General features: G+C 32.0%; 1 protein-coding gene across 1 annotated transcript in view; it reads right to left on the bottom strand.

The window, feature by feature from the left end:
* Positions 1–455: 455 nt before the first annotated feature.
* LOC143048709 (guanylate cyclase soluble subunit beta-2-like) overlaps positions 456–16,510 on the bottom strand; it is a 49,836-nt gene continuing 33,781 nt past the window's right edge. Inside the window, exons 3-12 of the mRNA XM_076222589.1 lie at positions 15,063–15,163; positions 13,791–13,974; positions 11,545–11,621; positions 7,170–7,625; positions 4,743–4,917; positions 4,010–4,155; positions 3,460–3,608; positions 2,838–2,984; positions 1,704–1,858; positions 456–873 (exon numbers count right to left, since the gene is read on the bottom strand). Coding sequence (XP_076078704.1) covers positions 525–873; positions 1,704–1,858; positions 2,838–2,984; positions 3,460–3,608; positions 4,010–4,155; positions 4,743–4,917; positions 7,170–7,625; positions 11,545–11,621; positions 13,791–13,974; positions 15,063–15,163 — 1,939 coding nt within the window. The 3' untranslated portion in view covers positions 456–524. The remainder of the gene's footprint in view (positions 874–1,703; positions 1,859–2,837; positions 2,985–3,459; positions 3,609–4,009; positions 4,156–4,742; positions 4,918–7,169; positions 7,626–11,544; positions 11,622–13,790; positions 13,975–15,062; positions 15,164–16,510) is intronic.

The raw sequence follows: 16,510 nt of genomic DNA, 5'->3' as shown, positions 1-16,510 counted from the left end.
TTAGTAAGACATGGTCGAACTGCAAATGGTACACAGATAACAACAACAAGAGTAAATGTTTATTTAGATAAGCGTTATATAAGCACTGTAAATAATAATTCGTGTTACAAAGATAACAACAACTCGTGTAACAAAGATAACAACATCTCGTGGAACAAAGATAACAACAACTCGTGGAACAAAGATAACAAAAACTCATGTAACAAAGATAACAACATCTCGTGGAACAAAGATAACAACAACTCGTGGAACAAAGATAACAAAAACTCGCGGAAAAAAGATAACAACAACTCGTGTAACAAAGATAACAACAACTCGTGGAACAAAGATAACAACAACTCGTGTAACAAAGATAACAACAACTCGTGGAACAAAGATAACTCGTAGAACAAATATAACTCGTGAAACAAAGATAACAACAACTCGTGTAACAAAGATAACAACAACTCGTAGAACAAAGATAACAACAACATTTTATTAAAATATTTTGATCACATCCTCAGAATTAATTTATTTACAACAAATTAAAGAAGATTACACATGGTGCTGGTCCGAGGCCTCGTTTTAAGATTCTTAGTCTCTCTATCAACAATGTTGCTGTTATTTCTTGGTATCTGACCATCATCTTGTAATACGACATTGATTTTTATGGGTGTAATTTCATCATTATAATTATCATAGCTTATAGTTTTAGTCACACTTCCGTTCAATGGAATGTCATTTTTCAAAATTGTAAGATTACGGAAAATATCTTCTGGTTCTGACAATAATCTACCATTTTCACCAACAAGGAAATACGTATGTAGCGAACCCTTTCCTTTTACTTCTATACATTGTCTGTCTCTGAATACATAGTGATCATCTTTGAGCAAACTAAGAAAAAATATAGAAATAAGTTATTGCAATAATATAATTACATTGTATACACAAAATAAATATTATACAGGCGAGCGTCTGCCGGAAAGTTATTCATTCCTCCCATATCATTATTCTTTAAAATACACATGCGTGTTACAGTAAAACATAATAATTTTAAAAAAGAACCCTTAAAACAATTTTGAAGGAATAGAGTGACAAAAGTTGGTACCATTTCCTAATTAACGTTAACGTGCACATTAATAAATTAAATATTTGTTTTCAAAAAAATACATTTAACTACATGTATATATTAATGTCAATTATACACATTTTGAATGACGTCAGTAATTAATTATTAATAGTCGAATAAGTGTATAGTACGGTAGATTAGGAATTAACGCCTTAGAAATAATCAACTTTTTTTTCTTAATTTCAAACGAACATAGATTTCAGAGTGTATACTTCGCTGTCTCACTTCGATTTAGCAGCATGTTTTGGTCTGCCATTGATCAAGTTTAAGAAAAATGAATGATACCAAAAATGTGTCAATCGACCAAATAAGTATGTGTCTGGCCTAGTCATGAAATTCTTCATTAGTGGTAGCTATCTTTTGATAATTTGTCGATTTGAATTTGGTCTTGGGTTTTTTTTTTTTTTAATTTTCTATTGAACTAACTCGCAATCTTTTCAACAAGGGACGATTGAGATCTTCGTGTTATGTAGACCTTTGTGGTGACTTCTTAATACAAGTTGTGATCAACTTGGGTCGTTCGGTTACTAGTTTACAGGAAACATCCTTTTATTCATATTTGAAGTCGACACATCGAAAAAATAAACTACAATACCTGTATGATGTCGGGCTTATATGTATACGACCAGGTTCCCCATGACTTTCCATACGTGAGGCCGTATTTACAGTGTCGCCGAAAAGACAATACCTTGGCATTTTAACACCCACAACTCCGGCAACTACAGGACCACTGTGGATTCCAACGCGTATCTAAAAACCATTGTAACATTTGACTTATTTATATGTTAATGTTACAACAAAGAAAATTTACATATTTGGTTATTGAAAAACTGGTCAATATCGTGATACATAGACTGCCCAAAGGACATTGGTTTTGACTAAGACAGTGATAATGACTGAGCCGTAGTCAATACCACTGTCCTACGGGCAGTCCATGTATCACGATAATGACTAGTTCTTCAATAACTGTTATGTTTATTTCATTGAGGAACCATGTTTTTACAAATTCTCATAAATTCAAAATGTTCGAAGCAAACTCTAGCAATTGTACGATTTCTATAGCAAAGAATGAAGACCTGTCGTAGTAACAGATGTAGCAAAGGTCACTGCCATTCATTTAAGAGCAATTTTTCAGTATATAAATACTAAGTTAAGTTCTCTATGATTTCATCTTTTAAGAAAACATATGTTAAAAAATCTACAACAAAATTGAAAACAGGAAAATGTATTATGAAAGGGACTATCACATGTCTCGAAACAGAGAAACGACGCCCTATCGGTCATTAACATAGAAACCACGCCCCACCATTCATTAACATGTCCGTTAACGACCACTTTTTTGGTCCGTTTATGTTCTGTTAATGACCGACGAAAACTATAACTGAAGAATTAAGAATGCCATATAGCCCCTTTTTATCCATTAAGAGAAGATAATTTTTAACCGATATGAAATAATCGTTATTAAAATCATTGAACAAATAGCTAATTTTCAGTATGAGTACTTCTAAGGGTCAATTAAAATAAATCTGACCGTTTAGTTCCAAAATTTAAATATTCAGTAAATTCAACAAAAAGAACGAAGAAAATAATAATTCAGAAGCATAACAAAGAAAGAAATAATACGAGCAAATGATCAGAATTATATATATATGTAAAGTCCAATATAAGTCAATAGTAGAGGAGCATGAATTAAATACAGGGAAAAATACACTCTTTTAAAATTACTTACTTGTAAGGGTTTTCCTGTAGCCGGTGATTTAACATTGCTGGCTTCTTTTATCATATCTATAGCAAATTTGGCAATCGGCTGTGCATGAACTTTCTTGGCTTCCGGGACTCCACTGACTACCATATATGCATCACCTATGGTTTCAACCTAAAGTCATATTATTTTAAGTAAGGGTTTGTTCTGAGTTATTTATTGAATACTTACATGAGAAAATAAGATAAAATCCTATTTGTAATGATTTTTTTCAAACATGAACGAATGTATTAAACGTGAATGTTAACACTTTACCATCTTTCCAAACGATATTGTACTTTATGATATATGGAATGTCAAAAGAAAGAACAATATTTTGAGTTTTCAATATTAAATATTCTGAATTACAGATGATGTGCTAGGAAACATTAGACATATGGTTTTTGGTAATGATATCATGAAAGGCTGTGGTTTCACCGTACATGTTTAGTAAACTTTCACAGATGAATCAGTGCCCCACTAATATTAAATAAACAACTTTTCATTCGTCTGAAATAGATTCATAGGCGACACGGGCTTTGTCTTTTGATTTCACTATAAATCATATTTAGCTTTAAAACTTTATATGTACTAAAATAAGATTTGGTACCTTATACACGTCATGTTCACTAGTTCTGGCGTCAAATCTTTGATACAATTCATTCAGCATTCTGACAATGTCTAATGGCGTACAAGCTGCAGCTATGTCAGTAAAGGTCACTATGTCGCTGAATAGTACAGTAACATCTGCAAACTTTTCTGAAAATGATGTAGTCAATGATCAAGGATTTAGTTTAGACAAATGCTCAAATGTTTACCTACCAGCATAAAATCCATTATTACAATGAATTCTTTGTTAAAATCTTCTAGCACAAAGATTACAACTACATCAGATTAATTTACCCTTTGATGGTTTTTCAATTTTATTATATATGATCTGTGTAATAATTAGTTTCTACATTTGTCTTTTGTTCGATGATTGAGGTTGACGAATGATAGTCTTTAAAACGGTATGAATAAGGTATCAATATCAGCTGTACTTATAAGAATATCTGTTGGTCATAGCCTACGATTATTGTACATTTATTCAATCAATAAGATATTTTGCTATAAACCAGGGACTTTCTATACTAGTATAGACTGTCCCTGTATAAACTCACCAGCTTTGACAGTTCTGCCATTTTTAAGTTCGTCAGCAACTTTTTGTGGTAGCATTTGGAATAATAAATTGTCAGTCTTTTGTTTTTCTTCCGCTAAAAGGCGAGAAGTTATCTTTAATTCGGCTGTCGTTTCATCCAGTTTTTTTCTGAAAAAAGTTTTATCTTTATTAAGTCTATATTGTTCAAGATGCACACAAAAGAAAACAACTGAAACTGCAATATAAACAGTGTTATAAGTTTTGCAAATACATGCTGACGCAGGTTGAGGCGATGACAACCTTGAAGATGTGTAAATTGTTTTCAATGTTATGATTAATATTTGTTGGACAAAGCGGCATAAGTCAGACCAAAACAAGGTAATAATGTGTATGTCATTTAAATGAAAAATAATGTATTTTTATATGATATTGATATTACATTGAGCTTAATTCAACACTTTACATGAATATGATTTATTTTGAAGTCTAGTTAATTAATAATTAGTTAATATAACTGCTCTTTTTCACCTACAGCTACTGAATAAATAAGACAACATTTTGATCTAAGAGCAAAGACCCAATAGGGATTTCTAGATAAATGCAGTTTATTCATGTAAAACTGCATAAGATGAACGTTACGTTATAAAACAAACCATTGGGTCGTGTCAGGTAAGATACATTAAAATCATAGTACAAATGATTTCACAGTTAGTGTTTCTATGGTCCTTCCGTAGTGACCATTACATATTACGTACGCTATGTCAATCTCAGCAATTCTTTGTTGATTAAGAAGAATTAACTCCCTTGTTACATCATACAACGGTATATCTGACAAATAAATATTGAGTTGTTTGAGTTCTAGTAAACTTGAAAGTCGAGGTGAACAAACATACATCATCAAACGTAAATCATCTATCCAAAGCATTTGACCTAGAAAAGCAAACAAACAAAATAGAACATGACTTATCTATTCAATGCATTTGATATACAAAAATAATGTACTAAGTGATTTAATAATTAAACCTTAAATATTTCGGGGATAAGTTGGGACACGATCATACTGAGGAATGTTTATAATGACATTATCTCAAACAGTAAATTCTGATAATTTCCGTTTCTTCATAAGATATTTAGCAGCGCACTCTGTCTTTCGCGTGATTGGTGTTTCAACGTCAGTCTCATCCCAATTGTCACTCAGGCCAATTTCTATTATTCTTACAAAGTTGGCACAAGGGCAAAGTTTTATTATACTGTAAGAATTGTAACATGGGAACATTTTTATTGTACTATCATAATTGTTACTTTGGCCAAGTTTTATCATTCTATCAAAATTGTCACTGTGGCTACTTTCTATTAACCAAAATTAACTTGTATGCAGTCAATTACATTTCCTATATCAATATTGGTACAATTACATTTCCTATATCAATATTGGTACAATTACATTTCCTATATCAATATTGGTACAATTACATCTCCTATATCAATATTGGTATATTGTTTTTAGAATAAGGTATCTTGTGTGGTCATTAAAAACGAATCTGTAGTGTATAAAATTGAGAATGGAAATGGGGAATGTGCCAAAGAGACAACAACCCGACCATAGAAAAAAACAACAGCAGAAGGTCACTAACAGGTCTTCAATGTAGCGAGAAATTCAAGCACCCGGAGGCGTCCTTCAACTGGCCCCTAAACAAATATATACTAGTTCAGTGATAATGAACGCCATACTAATTTCCAAATTGTACACAAGAAACTAAAATTAAAATAATACAAGACTAACAAAGGCCAGAGGCTCCTGACTTGGGACAGGTGCAAAAATGCGGCGAGGTTAAACATGTTTGTGAGATCTCAACCCTCCCCCTATACCTCTAGCCAATGTAGAAAAGTAAACGCATAACAATACGCAATTTAAAATTCAGTTCAAGAGAAGTCCGAGTCTGATGTCAGAAGATGTAACCAAAGAAAATAAACAAAATGACAATAATACATAAATAAAAACAGACTACTAGCAGTTAACTGACATGCCAGCTCCAGACTTCAATTAAACTGACTGTGTATTAATATTTTCTTTAAGAACAAAATCCATACTTAAATAAGTCAAAGGTTTAGCTAGCTATAAAAACTAGGTTTAGTCCACCATTTTTTGACTGATGTACCCCTATTTTTGACATTTTTACCTAATATGTCTGTTTGTTTTGTTCACAAATCGTTGTCAATATAAAGGTTTTTACAGTTTATAAACCAGGTTAAATAAACCATTTTGTACCAAGTCAGGAATATGACAGTTGTTATCAATTCGTTTGATGCATTTGATTTTGCCATTTGATTACGGACTTTCCATTTTGAATTTTCCTAGGAGTTTGGTATTTTGTTATTTTACTCTATACAAACATCATCAAACGTAAATCATCTATCCAAAGCATTTGACATACAAAAAAAAACCAAACACAATTAAGCATTAAGTAATTAACGTTATGTGACAAGAAGAAGTTTAAACCAAACTTATCATGTTGAGCTAATAATAAGAACTTCAATTAACACCATGATTGTGGAATATTTGTGTCACAGAGGACCAATGATGCGCTTGGTGCATTAAATCAAAGTAACAGTCGATTCATCGTTTCTATTGCGTTTTTCTAATGTCTCATCGCAATTTAATTAAATAACAAGATGCAGTATGAATGTCAATGGAACAACTATTCACTAAAGTCCAAGTGACGCTTATTTAATGAAGTATAAGTCACCGCACTGCCTTCAAAATGAACAGTACACATACCGTATAGTCAGCTGCAAAAAGTTTAAACGATTCAAAAAAAAAACCCAGCGACATGAATTATAACAATACAAATATGACAGACAGTAACAAACATGTTAATATCTTATCATTAGATAACATATGTTAAGTAAATATCTTACTTTTGAGGATAATCCGTTTTCATTTCTTTCTATAAATTACAGATTATCATAGGAAAACAAAATGAGTCATACCTCAGTTTATAAGTAGAATGTTTCAATCTGTACTATTTCTTATTATTAACTATAAAATAAGTCACAACCTTAAATATTATATAATTATTAATTGGTTGTTTTTTACTGCTTAATAGAGCATTTTATGACTTTTTGGTGTGTCGAGCTTACATAACAAAAAAAGTTCATGCGATTGTATACTAGTAACTCACCTCGTAAAAAGAGTCTAGTTTCTGCATTTTTGTTGTTCTTCACTCCAAGATAGAATACACTATTGATAAACGTCAATATATTTTCAAGCTTGAATTTCATGGGAGGATGGGTGATATCAAATAATGTTGTCATCGAAGTATTTGCCTTCAAGTACATGTGTAATATTTTTGGAATCATATCACCGCATTGTTTGATTTCAAGATTTTCATCGAAGACAATATGGTATGGAAATGCTTTACAAAAATGACTAGTATTTAAAGACGTTTGACTGCCATTCGATTGAAAAACATTCAAACAGTTATCTGGTATCTTCTTTTTATCGATGTCTTTGAGTTTAACTAGGAATATCACGTGTTCTTGGTCAAGTCCACCTTCTATTTGTTGTTTTGATATGCTTATAACTTCCATTTCAGCTACTTGATTGTAAATTTCTCTTGCTACAACTTTTACGACACCTGTAAAATATTGATAGAATATCAGAAAAAGATATAACTGAGATATATATGAGATGCTAGCACTCACTGAAGTTTGGGTTATTGATTAACAGGAAATTATAAAATATAAATTTATCTAAAAGGGAAATTTAAGGACTTGCAATATACTTTTTCTGTTTGTGTATAAGATAGATCTGTACGAGTTATGTTCCATATGAGGACACGAACAATTCAACCTCAGGGATACACAGTGAGAATCTATTGGAATACAAACTGATCATTGATATACTATTAATAATCCACACCATTTGAATGATACTTTAGTCAACCAAAATGTCCGACACCTTATGATACTGTAAATTTCATTTTTTGTTTTTGCGTTTATTAGTATTACAATTTCGAGGGAATAGAATGTGAGTTCTAATTATTGCTATATTCATGCACCAAGTCGCATTTTTCGCATGAATAATACCTAGTTATATTTTCTGAACATTCTGTGTATTTCATTGTTTCTTGTAGTAAGTGAAGTTCTTAACTCATTAAAAATGTTCTTGAGAGGAACACTGAACTGTAACTTAAACAAACGCCAACATTCATATACACGAACTATTTTATAACATATGCCTTATTCCTGACTTAGTACAGGACATTTAAAGAAAAAAATGTGGGTTGAACCTGATGTTATGGCTAGACAAACCTCCCGCTTATATGCCAGTGTTAAAAAATATCGCTTAAATGACAAAACTACGTGAAAGAAGTACATCGGAAAAACACACAAGAACACTTTTCACAGAGAACACGCCCAACAAAATTAAGAGTCAACCCAATATGCAAACTGCAGAAAAACAACCGGCATCGTCTATCAACGACAGAGGACACAAGACATCACATACAGTGACGCACTTTTATAACGAATATGTAATCTTGAAACTCAATCAATTATTTCACAATACCAGTCCAAACAATTATCATGACAATGACGACATTGAAAGGCTATTTTATACTAATTTTGAATACAAACTATAAGACATACCACATTAGCTAACCGAAACCAAAACCAAAACAGAAATATCAGAAATAAATACATGAATGCTGGGTGGTATAGAATATCGAGATACGTAGTATAGCAGTGCAAATTCACACTCGGTAAAACGGTGATATTCATGAATATGTTAACCCTAAAACCGATTATGCATTAAGCCCCGTACGTACCACAAGAGCACAATCGCACCGCATCACCGCCATCTAAAAAGAATTCAGATCGTGGTGTGGTCGCAGTATGAGCGGCATGAAATGTAAATGTTCGTTGTTTTTACGATGCTTCCACATCCTCACTCGCTTAAACAACGACCCCGCTACGATGATACCACGTTCTCACCATGCTCATCTACGACCTCACAACAATTATCACGATCTTACAACACTCATCACATTCTTACTATGACCAAAACACGATTTATCTAATTGCATCACGATCTAACCACGTTGCTACTGCGATTATAGCAAGTTCTTACTAAGATCAGACTACGATGATACCGCGATCTTACTACGCTCTCAGCAATAACGTCAACACCGTGGTCAATATAAATTACTATACCATTCCTTCTATAATTAATAGATGAAGGTACATCCAGAAAAGAGCTTCGTACTTTATTATGATTGCGTTCATTTTTATAAGGATATGTAATTACTATTACAAAAATTTGGCAGTGAGTGTTCCTGATAAAGGTTAATCCATGAAAAAACGCTTCAGACGCATGACATTTATATAACGTGTTGTTTTCCATTTTAATACCTACACATGTGCTATAAGAAAAGAAAAGAATAATAGAATGATATTAAAAACGGTTGATAAACAACATATTTCTTGTATTGATTATTAAAACAAAGCCAATTTTCCGTTTCAAGAAAATGGCATTAATCATAGTCATGTTGAATTGGAACTTTCTGAACAAAAGGGATGCTAGGTTTAGCTTCATTTGATACGGACATAAGTACGTAGTTTAATTTTATGCATATCTTTGCTGATAATGACACTATGGCGTACTATTTATTAATTGCATTATGCATGCTGGAAAACACAAAAGACATTTTTGTTACTTGATTGCAAATACTGTATGAAAAATATCTCTTAAACAATCTAGCTGCCTTATAAAAATAGTATCGATTTTTATTTCTGTCTTGTTGAAAAAAAACGAGAAAAAAATCCATCACCAAACATACTAAATTTGTAATTCTTTATGTCATAATCACCATTTTCTACATTTGAAAATGCCTGTACCAAGTCAGGAATATGACAGTTCGTGTCCATTCGTTTTTGATGTGTTTTGTCATTTGATTTTGCCATGTGATTATGGACTTCCCGATTAGATTTTCCTCTGAGTTCAGTATTTTTGTGATTTTACTATTTTTGTATGCAAAAGACTTATCGATGACGCTTGAATAAAAAAAAGATGCATGGCCAAATGAAATGCGAAAGTGAACAGCACTGATAATAGTGGTTATCCATTTGTTTGATGTGTATGAGCTTTTGAATTAGCCCCTTAATTGTGGATTTTCCGTTTTGAATTTTTCGTTGGATTCAGTATTCTGTTATTTTACTTTTTTCAAGAATGAAAAGTTTAACTAATCTTCTCTCGAGGTTAGATCTTGAGTGCAATATTTAATCATAGTTTGTATTCAATAATCGTTGTCTGAGACAAGTTATATTAACACTACAAGATAAAATCTCTGAGCAATTAGCAGATATAGTCAATTAAATTAAGAACAGTTATGTAAAGTGAAATTCTGTTTAAGCTTAACGTACTTGTTTAGATGTAAGATGAAGGATGAACGAAGAGATTTATAGGTTAAGGAAGTTGAGGATTATAAAGGTCTGAAAGTGATGCGAAAGATAACAAAGGGACATTCAAACTCATTAGTCGAAAAAGCGCAATGGCAAAAAAAGCAAAGATCAAAAGACAAACAAATCAGTATACAAAACAGAATATGAAAAAATAAAGACATAGCATTATTAAGTTGGAAATGAAACGAAATAAAAGCGACAAGAAATAAACGTGATAAAAATGTACTTTTATATCAGTGGTAGAACTTTCTATACAATGATGCGTCATTTGATCTGATAACTTACTCTCTCATGAATACAGGACGCAATGACAGTAGTATGCATATGACTTTTATCAATATAAGTATATAAATCAAAAGGCAGTTTACCAAACTCAGTAAAGACCGGTCTAAAGTGCAATTAATTGATACATTCTACAACACTTAACATTATCTTGATGATTTTTTTTTACATGATCATGTATGAACAAGCATGTTTTAAATATACTTTATATGTAACTAATTTTCTTTCTTTTGGTATAAAGCTTTTACTTTTTGGACAGTGATGTTCCTTAGGCACAATCTCACAGTGTTCACATAACAGTGTTTATTGTCATTCAAAACGGGTTCGCTATGCTTATGACTGTTGTGACGTTTTTGATTTCAATTAACGTCATCTACATATTACTGGTAAAATATTAAGACAGAGATTACGTGCAGATATTTTCTAACGGCTTCAGTCACAGTTTTAAGAAGGGTCGGAAACAAAATGCAGACGGACTTACGAATACAAACGTATGATTCAATGGAAATACGACAGGATACAACAATTACGCCCGCTAAAGAAATCAGAGAACACTTAAATATATTGAAGCGCTTTTATACTGGTCAGCATTTTTGCATATCAAGAAATACCTTAATGACTTAATTATATATTCACGAACTAACTTCAAGATAGTAATGAACCCATTAGCCTTCATTAACTTAGTACTATACGGTTTGGTTTCGTTCTATAACTTCTTAAATATTGATAAAATAAATTTGTTAACATAATTACCTGTGAGACAGTTCTATCTGTAAAATAAGGTAATTAAAATCATCATAACAACATAATTACCTTTTACTATTGGGTGCAAGCCAGTTCTTTCTGTAAAGTAATGCAAATAAACAGAATCTGCATCTTTCCGCTCACATCTGTAAATAAATATTTAATAAATAGAATAGAAAATGAGAACATGTGTTAACGAGACAATAACTAGACCGAAGAGCAGAAAACATAGCAGACCAATGCCACCAATGTGTTTTTAATACGTTAAGACTATACCAAGACTACAAATATTTTTATAAAAATTATCATCACATGATGCCCTGCTGATGACCAACATGTCATTATTTACATTCGGAAACAATTATTTAAATACACATCTTTTCAAACTCAAAACTGTTGTTCCTTTAAACATATGGGAAGGATGACTAAAAATATACACATATATTCTGTTTATGCTTCGTCTTCCTACTAATAGTTTGTATTCTTTTTTTTTAAATTGACAATCATGGTGTGTGGACTATTCGTGTACTATCATTTACTCGCTTTTTCTTTTATGTTTTCCTAATTCGAATTTACTAATACGCCAGTTATGTTTACATTTTTTTAGCATATAATGACACTTCCTTATTTCAAAATATTAAAAGGGATAAATGCATTATTTTTTTCGATTTTTATTTATAGTTCATCGATCCAAAGTTGTATGCACAATTTTACCGCAATCTGTGACCAAGTCCTATTAATGTAAAAGAGGGACGAAAGATACCAGAGTGACAGTCAAACTCATAAATCGAAAATAAACTGACAACGCCATGGCTTAAAATGAAAAAGACAAACAGAAAAACAATACTACACATGACACAACATAGAAAACTAAAGAATAAGCAACAAGAACCCCACTAAAAAAATAGGGGTGATCTCAGGTGCTCCGGAAGGGTAAGCAAATCCTGCTCCACATATGACACCCGTCGTGTTGCTCATGTTATAACAAATCCTTGCTTATATTTATTCATTTTGATAGCTGTTCGTTGAATTATCATACACAGTGTTATGTGAGTCTTTCGCAGTTAGAGAGAGTGATTTTAGTTTGTGGTATATATTTACCCATGAAAACACTTCATCATGTTTAACATTCCATACACATGCTTTTGTATTTCTGTACACATATTTGTCTAGAGCTAATTATTAATCTTAACATGTTAGCTTTGATTGTCCCTTTATATACCTTATATTGAGAATTTTTCACACAATCAGCTATTTTGTTACCAAATGCCACGCAAGTGCACAAATGAACTAAGGTTGATAATATAAATAAGAATATCGTCTTTTTATCCTGCTTATATATTATACAACAGTGATTTTAATATTTTGAATTTATCATTATAGTCATAAGAAAGACCAGTTGGGAGATTCGGATGTAAAAAATTCTACTATTCTCAGCGTCAGCTTTGAAATTTGGAAAATGTTCATTTCAAACTAAGAAATGTCAATTTGGAAGAGGGAACTCATTACAATGATAGAAGCCCCCTGTTCGCAATTCTTTTCAGATGTCTGGAAATCAAAGATAACGAAAACAAAAAATTAACTTTGAACAGTGCTTTATTGTAGTATAACACTAATGCACATTTATTTTACATTAAATGATATTACTAACTATATTTTCTGAATATTAAAAGTATATGAAAATGTAACAAAATGAGGGAAATCGACAAGATTAAATCTACTTTACTTTTCTTCTGATTTCTAAAGCTCGTACATGTTTATGCTTTCCGAGGGTGCATGTTTAATCTGTTAACCTTTTCGTTATATAAAACATCATTTTTCAATTTGTGCATACGAAATGGTTTGAATCGGTAGAAATTATGCTGTAATTGTTATATTTTGCTTTGACTTTATTCGTTAAAACATATAATAAAATGGATTTGTATATGATTTTTATTTGATAGCGTGTATTATGGTAGAAATCCTTCTATAATCTCTACATCTACAATGATAAACCTGAGGTATATTATATATAATCCACTTGTAGTATTCTTCTTTTCATACCCAATTGTCAATCCACAGATTCCTTAAATGTGTTCTAATTATAAGAAGAAGGGAATTCGGTGGCCGAGTGGTCAAAGTAGTTACTACTGTAATCACTGGCCAGTCAACACTGAGGTTGCAAGTTCAAATCCCGCTCGTCCCCACCAATAAAAACTGGCCGGCACGAAATTGCCTGAATGCAGTGCTTGAAAGTGGCGTTAAAACACCGAAATCAAAAATCAAAAATCAATTATCAGAAGAATAGAAATTGATTTCAAGAGAAAAATGCTCACCTGAATGATGGAGGTCGTAGTTTTGAATAAGTGCGTTGCAAGTTTGCATGCAAAGCATCTAAGTTTTGTATAAATGATATGAAGTCTTTACCAAGTGTTCTCAATAGTTGATCGTACCCATGTCGAAAACAGTACTGCACGAAATATTCACCAAACACTTCTAATACTGTGTCTAACGGAATTCCTGAAACAAAAACAAAAAAGTATTTTTTTCTAGCAATGGTTTCTATTGTACCAAATCGGAAGTGTTTTGTTTAAAAAAGAAAACTGTTGCATCGCATTTTAGATGAACTTTTTTGTTGACTGATTTTCATGACGACAAAATAAAACACTTAATCTGCCCTAGAATAATATATTTACTACTAAAAATATCAAAGACATACCGGGTAATTACCACGCAATTAAAGTGCATCATATCAACTTGAGTTATCAATGATATGTTCATAATTATAAATTAACTGTTGACAAAACTTTCAATTTTTGAAAACGAAGGCTTTTTTTACTTCAGGAATAGATTACCTTAGCTATATTTGACAAAACTTTTAGGAATTTTTGGTCTTCAATGCTCTTCAACGTCGTACTTTATTTGGCCCTTTTAACATTTTTTTTTATTCCAGCTTCACTGATGAGTCTTTTGTAGACGAAACGCGCGTCTGGCGTATATATAAAATTCTAATCCTGGTATCTATGATGAGTTTATATATGTCTAGAGGTCAACTTCAGCATTAGAAAGTATTTCAAGCCATATTTTTTTTTATAAACTTAATACTATGTTATGTATATGACTTTTTTCCTTCTACCAAATTTCAAAGAAATTGTGGGTTTTGTTGCCTTCAGGAAAAACTAGACAATAAAATTAACGGTACCAATTTTCTTGCACCAGATGCGCATTTCGACAGTACATGTCTCTTCAGTGATGCTCGTGGCAAAAATATTTGAAATCCAAAGCTTATATAAAAGATGAAGAGCTATAATCCAAAAGGTCCAAAAAGTATAGCCAAATCCGTGAAAGGAATCAGAGCTTTGCATGAGGGAGATACATTCCTTAATTTATAATAATTTCTAATATTTTGTAACAGCAGTAGACAATATATTATATAAACGTTATCAGTAACAATAACCTTAAATAATTCCGTCATTATATTCTATAAGATTATTTTGATTTACTAAACTCGCGTCTGGCATACAAAATAAATTGACTAGTGTCTTTGATTATGTTTTTGTGTATTATTTTACAAGAATAATTAAACGATTAAAATCTAAAAACAGTACCTGATACTGCACACACAGCTCCCACTAAAGCAAAAGTCTTATCGTCGTGGTATGATTGAAATATCAGGAAATCCGTACCTTCGTCTAATACAGACTTTTCCCTGAATCAAATAAAAAACAAAGTTTTATTAAGAAATCCAGAATTGTGTTTAATTTCTTAGTTTCAAACAAATTTTAACAGATTCAAGCAATATTGCTATAAAAACAAGAAGGTGTGGTATGATTGCTAATGAGACAACTCTTCTCAAAGAGACACAATGATATAGAAATTAACAACTATAGGTCACCGTACTGCCTTCATCAATCAGCAAAATCCATACCGCATAGTCGCCTACAAAAGAGGGACGAAAGATACCAGAGGGTCGGTCAAACTCATAAATCGAAAATAAACTGACAACGCCATGGCTAAAAATGAAAAGGACAAACAGAAAAACAATAGTACACATGACACAACATAGAAAACTAAAGAATAAACAACACGAACCCCACCAAAAACTAGGGGTGATCTCAGGTGCTCCGAAAGGGTAAGCAGATCCTGCTCCACATGGGGCACCCGTCGTGTTGCTTATGAGATAACAAATCCGGTAAATAGTCTAATTCGGTAGTTCACATTCATGAAAGGGAAGGGGATTGTAGTTACGACGTAAGGAACATATCCGATATCATTGTGAAACGGTTATTCCATAACGGTCAACCAACTCGTGATGGCGTCCGTAAAATTTACGAAGAGATGATTTCAACTTCATCATTTGGAACTTTTGATTTAATAGCTTCCTTGTGAGCAACAACCCTCTATCAAGAAAATCATGATAGGAAAAATGGAAAGTTCATAATTGGAAAGCTGAAATCATCTTTTTTTACAAAGGACCCGAAATTACAAATGCTATAAATTTCGCGTACTATTTGATTAGTCCTGTAATATTGTTTTGACTTTTTTACGTTTTATGTCTGTTTGTTTTGTTCACACAATGTGTTCAAGATACTGAAATTGTATGCGAATGTCATACATGTGAGAAGTTTAGCTAGCTATAAAACCAGATTAAATTCATTATTTTCTGCATAAAGGAATGACTGTTAAAGTCCGGAATATGACAGTTGTTTTTCATTTATTTGGTGTGTTTGGGCATTTGATTTTGCCACTTGATTAGGGACTTTCCGTTTTGAATATTGTATTTATATATATATATTTTTGGTATTTAAATGTTTTAAACGAGAAAAAATAACGGCTCGGTTTATGGACTAAATAATGGAATAAAACCCAAATAATACCTAAAAACAAAGGACAACCACTCAATTACAAGCCCACGAATTTGGAAAATCACATAGAGAATGTGGCGGAATTAAAAGAGGGACGAAAGAAACCAGAGGGACAGTCAAACTCATAAATCGAAAATAAACTGACAACTCTATGGCTAAAAATGAAAAGACAAACAGACAAACAATAGTGT

Source organism: Mytilus galloprovincialis, chromosome 1, assembly GCF_965363235.1.
Source record: "Mytilus galloprovincialis chromosome 1, xbMytGall1.hap1.1, whole genome shotgun sequence".
NCBI classification, from domain to species: Eukaryota; Metazoa; Mollusca; class Bivalvia; order Mytilida; family Mytilidae; genus Mytilus; species Mytilus galloprovincialis.
Note: the sequence above shows the minus strand (reverse complement) of the source record. Positions and strands in the feature narration are given on the sequence as shown.